Here is a 3,890-nt window from a genome sequence, read left to right as displayed (position 1 = left end):
GCGGCTTTGCTCACGACCTCGAGCGTCGGCGTCGTGTGGGCCGTCACGATCCACGGCGACGGCGCGTTGGCGACGGCGCCGAGGACGTCGGCGACCAAATCCACGAGCACCGACTCGATCCACGGCACGAGCAGCGCGCGCTCGGCGGCCTCGAGCGTGGTTCGGCGGCCCGCGCGCGGCGACCGTCGCCACGTCTCGTCGTCGTCCTTGACCATCTCCGGCGCCCACGCGGCTTCCTTCCCCAGCATCCAGCGCTTGAACTCGTCGAGACTCAGCGTGCCGTTGCCATCGACGTCGAGCTCTTCCATGAGCGCCGCAATCTGCGCGGTCGTGAGCGGCGGGTGCAGCGCCAGCTTGTCTAAGAACTACAATCTCTCTCTAACGACGAGAGAAGAGAAGAGTGTCGAGGCTACCTTGGTGAACTCGGCGACCGTCAAGTCCCCCGACGCGTCTTCGTCGAGCGTGCCAAACATCTCGTCGAGTGCAATGAGTTGGGCGTCCGACGCTGCGAGCTTGGAGAGGAGCACCGAGCGCAGCTGCATGCCCAGCACTTCCATGTTGCCGTGCTCGTGGAGGTAGCAGTCGTCGCAGAATTTCTCACACGCGGGCAGCTTCCCATAGCAGACCGTGCAGAAGACGTGGACGCAGCCTTGCGCGCTGCACGTGAGCTCCATGCTCCCGTCGCCCTTGCCCGAGAGCGTCACGGCTGCGTGGCAGTCGACGCAGTGCAGCACATTGGTCCCTGTCTTGCGCCCGCCGAGGAGCCGCGGTAAGCTCGCGAGCTTTTGCTTGTCCCCGCAGACTTGTGCTTTCTTGACTTGCATGCGCTTGAAGCGCGCGGCGCGCTTGGCCTCGAGCGACTGCATGTAGCTGCTCGTGTGCAGCTTCAAATGCAGATCGTCCGTCGGTGTCTCGGTCGTGACGGGCAGGGTTGTCTGCGTCTCGAGTGCCATCCAGCTAAAGCGCGTCTTCGTCTCGGTGGACGGAGGCGCCGTGCGTCGATCTTCCTCCTCCTTGGCGACGGCGGCTTGAAACTTTGCGCTCACGGCCGCCAAAAAGTACAGCACGGGCGTCGTGTCGTGGCGTACGAGCTTCTTCTTCGGGCCGCGCCGCCGCGACGCGCTGCGAAGCTTCGCGGGCCCTTTGACGTGCTCGAGAAGCGACGAGATGCGGCTCTGGAAGATCGGGTCGTGCGGGCGCAGCGAGAGGAGGAACTTGGGATGCAGCTCGGTGATGAGCGACGGTATCTCGTCCAGCACTTCGAGCATGCACGCTTCTTGGAGCGCCATGTCTTTCGGACCAAACGTCAACGCGGGAAACGAGAGGAGTGGCGGCGTGGTCTGCAGCACCTGGACGCTCTGGAGGTCTTTGCCGCCAACGAGCCGCAGCGTGAGCGTGCCTTCTTGGTTGACCTTCTCGGGCACCTCTTCGTCTTCCTTCTCGGGCACGATCGAGACGACGCGGTCCTCGTCAATGTCGCGAACAAAGATTTCGAGGAGTGCGCTTGCGTGAATCGTGTTTTTTCTCGAGGTCGAGGCCCTCGAAGAGGATGTTGACCTTCTCGTCGCTCACCTCGTCCATCTTGAAGCCGAGGTTGAGCATCCGGCGCTTAAAGTCGGCGCGTCGCATGGGCCCCGCATTTGTAAATTCGCGCTTCGCTTCGCGAAACCCAATCCCTACCAACACCGCATTGAACCGTTTTGAACGCATCTCGAGTACCTTTGAGGCGGGCTTGGGCGAGAAACTCTTCTTTGAGATTCTCAAACTGGCGACGCGCGCCGTCGCCTGGCACCACAATCGGCGAGAGGACGACGGTCGGTGGCGCCGGCGTCGACGGGCTGCTTTTGCACGCCGTCTCGTCGATCTCTTCTTCTTCAATGATGGGCTCGCCGCCCTCGAGCTCAAACACAGGTTTGTTGCCGTAGACCGAGATCCAGAACGGCCCGACGTTGGTCTTGTTGGATTGCTTGTCCTAGCAACACGCGTTGAAAGGTCGGATACCTTGATTTAAACCGGACCGTCCGCATGTACAAGCTCGGGACGATGCAATAGCGTCCTGGCTCAATGTGCATGTCGACCTAGATCACACGGGTTCAAATATCAAGTTGATATGTTGACTTTCGAGGACGCACCGAGGCCGCTTGCTTGAGCGTGTAGGCGGGTTGGGGCACGCCATCGTCGTCCACGCCGGGAATGACGGTTCCGGGGATAATGGGTGGCGGCGAGGCTTCGGCCACGGAGCCGTCAAGAAGCGCCTGTCGAGACGCCTCCGGGTGCAAGCGGTAGTACGGCGCAGCCTTCTTCTTTGGCTCGCGGATCTCAATGGCGCCGTTCGGACCTTCGGACACGGAGCAGACGTGGAAGCTACGCCACTTTCTTTAGAAGTGCACTTTGAGAGTGGCGGCGCTACCCGATGGGCACGAGGCCGCGCGCGTCGACCTTGCCGCGCGGGTCGTTCTGACTCACGGCGATAAAGAGGTGGCAGCGCTCGAGCACGTGCAGCTGGAAGCGCGGGTTGTTGATCCACGTGGCCTTGCTGGTGTTGCCGCCGCACGAGATCTCGTCCCACTTGCCTTGGACGCGCCGCCCGCACCACTCGTCGGCGAAGTCTACGCAGCGGTCTTTCTACGTGTATAAGAACGTAGTCTTCGAGTACCAATGCCGGCAAAGAAGTGTGTGTAGCGCTCCGACCAGTCGGCGTACGTCATGAAAAACGTGCCGTCGTTCTGGTTGATCTCGGCAACGTCTTCCTGCACGAGCTCCGAGAGCTGCGTGTGCTCTACATTGCCATGAGACGCAAGAGGTCGTGTCGCATTTCGTACGCTCGCGATGGAGCTTGGAGTACGCGTTCTCGCCCACGGAGCGCGCAATGACCTTGAAGACGCGCTGGATCTCGTCGTCGTATACCTCTCGCTCGTCGCTCTGGTCGGACCACGGCCCCGTCTACGCGCCTCGTTTCCATCCATTGAAACATTGAAAGATTGATATATGTACCCACTCGCCCATGCCCCATGGATTACGGACTTTGACCAACCGCAGGCCCGACTTGTCCTTGAGCGTGATCTCGCCAACGTCGACGAGTCCGTATGCGTGTTTGTAGTAGAGTCCTACCATACCACAAGGTGTATAATAACACTCGACGACAGGTAGAACCACGAACCTTGGCCCGCGCTGCCTTCAGCAACCACGTTCTTGTCGTTCTTCGGATCGGGCTGGATCGAGCAGCCCATGAGCGTCCCGTTGCGCTTGTACTGGACGAGCTTTTGCCAGAACTCATCGCCGCGCTTCTGGTCGGCGCGAATCGGCTTGTACGGGTCTTCGGCGAACCCTAACCTCCACTCGATACATGACAATGCTTTCCATCCAAGGCGCACCAGGGTAGCCTGGCTTGAGGATGATCTGCTCCGAGCATAGACCCGTGAGGTCGCTCAGCGCCACGTCAATGTAGCCGCCAATGAGAGCTTCGTAGCTGCCGTGGAGCTTGGCGTACGCCTTCTCCATGAGGGGCACCCTTCCACAGGTGCTCAAGACGGTGTGCGAAGAAGGATTCGTGCTACCAGAGTTCGTTCGGGTCGCTGCAGCGCGCAAAAAACGGCTTCCCGGCGCGGTTGTTAGTGTACCCAAACACGGGCAGGCGGTCGTCAATGATGACGTAATGCCACGCAAAGTCCTCGTACGCAGCTCAGTGGACGCAGAGGGTGGCGCGCACGTACCTTCATGAAGCGGCAGACGAAGAGGCCGTGGCCCTTGTACTGGTCGTCGCGCCAAAACACCTGCGTGAGCAGGTCGAGCCGCGTGGCAAGGACGCTGATCGCGCCTGTATCGGGTTAGAAAGACGCCGGAATTGTCCACGCACCGAGGAACCAGCAGTCGCCGAGGTTGCCCTGGAT

At 60.9% G+C, this 3,890-nt stretch overlaps 1 protein-coding gene across 1 annotated transcript in view; it reads right to left on the bottom strand.

Moving 5' to 3' along the window:
• Positions 1-3,890, bottom strand: part of SPRG_22065 (hypothetical protein) — a gene marked incomplete at both ends in the record, with an annotated part of 8,809 nt that overhangs the window by 4,314 nt on the left and 605 nt on the right. Inside the window, 15 exons of the mRNA XM_012339446.1 lie at positions 18-365; positions 414-1,466; positions 1,558-1,676; positions 1,720-1,972; positions 2,019-2,078; positions 2,133-2,364; positions 2,411-2,609; positions 2,657-2,779; positions 2,823-2,943; positions 2,995-3,107; positions 3,161-3,328; positions 3,375-3,511; positions 3,558-3,670; positions 3,714-3,817; positions 3,857-3,884. Coding sequence (XP_012194836.1) covers positions 18-365; positions 414-1,466; positions 1,558-1,676; positions 1,720-1,972; positions 2,019-2,078; positions 2,133-2,364; positions 2,411-2,609; positions 2,657-2,779; positions 2,823-2,943; positions 2,995-3,107; positions 3,161-3,328; positions 3,375-3,511; positions 3,558-3,670; positions 3,714-3,817; positions 3,857-3,884 — 3,171 coding nt within the window. The remainder of the gene's footprint in view (positions 1-17; positions 366-413; positions 1,467-1,557; positions 1,677-1,719; positions 1,973-2,018; positions 2,079-2,132; positions 2,365-2,410; positions 2,610-2,656; positions 2,780-2,822; positions 2,944-2,994; positions 3,108-3,160; positions 3,329-3,374; positions 3,512-3,557; positions 3,671-3,713; positions 3,818-3,856; positions 3,885-3,890) is intronic.

The sequence above is a fragment of the Saprolegnia parasitica genome (genome assembly GCF_000151545.1).
Source record: "Saprolegnia parasitica CBS 223.65 unplaced genomic scaffold supercont2.2, whole genome shotgun sequence".
NCBI classification, from domain to species: domain Eukaryota; phylum Oomycota; class Saprolegniomycetes; order Saprolegniales; family Saprolegniaceae; genus Saprolegnia; species Saprolegnia parasitica.
Note: the sequence above shows the minus strand (reverse complement) of the source record. Positions and strands in the feature narration are given on the sequence as shown.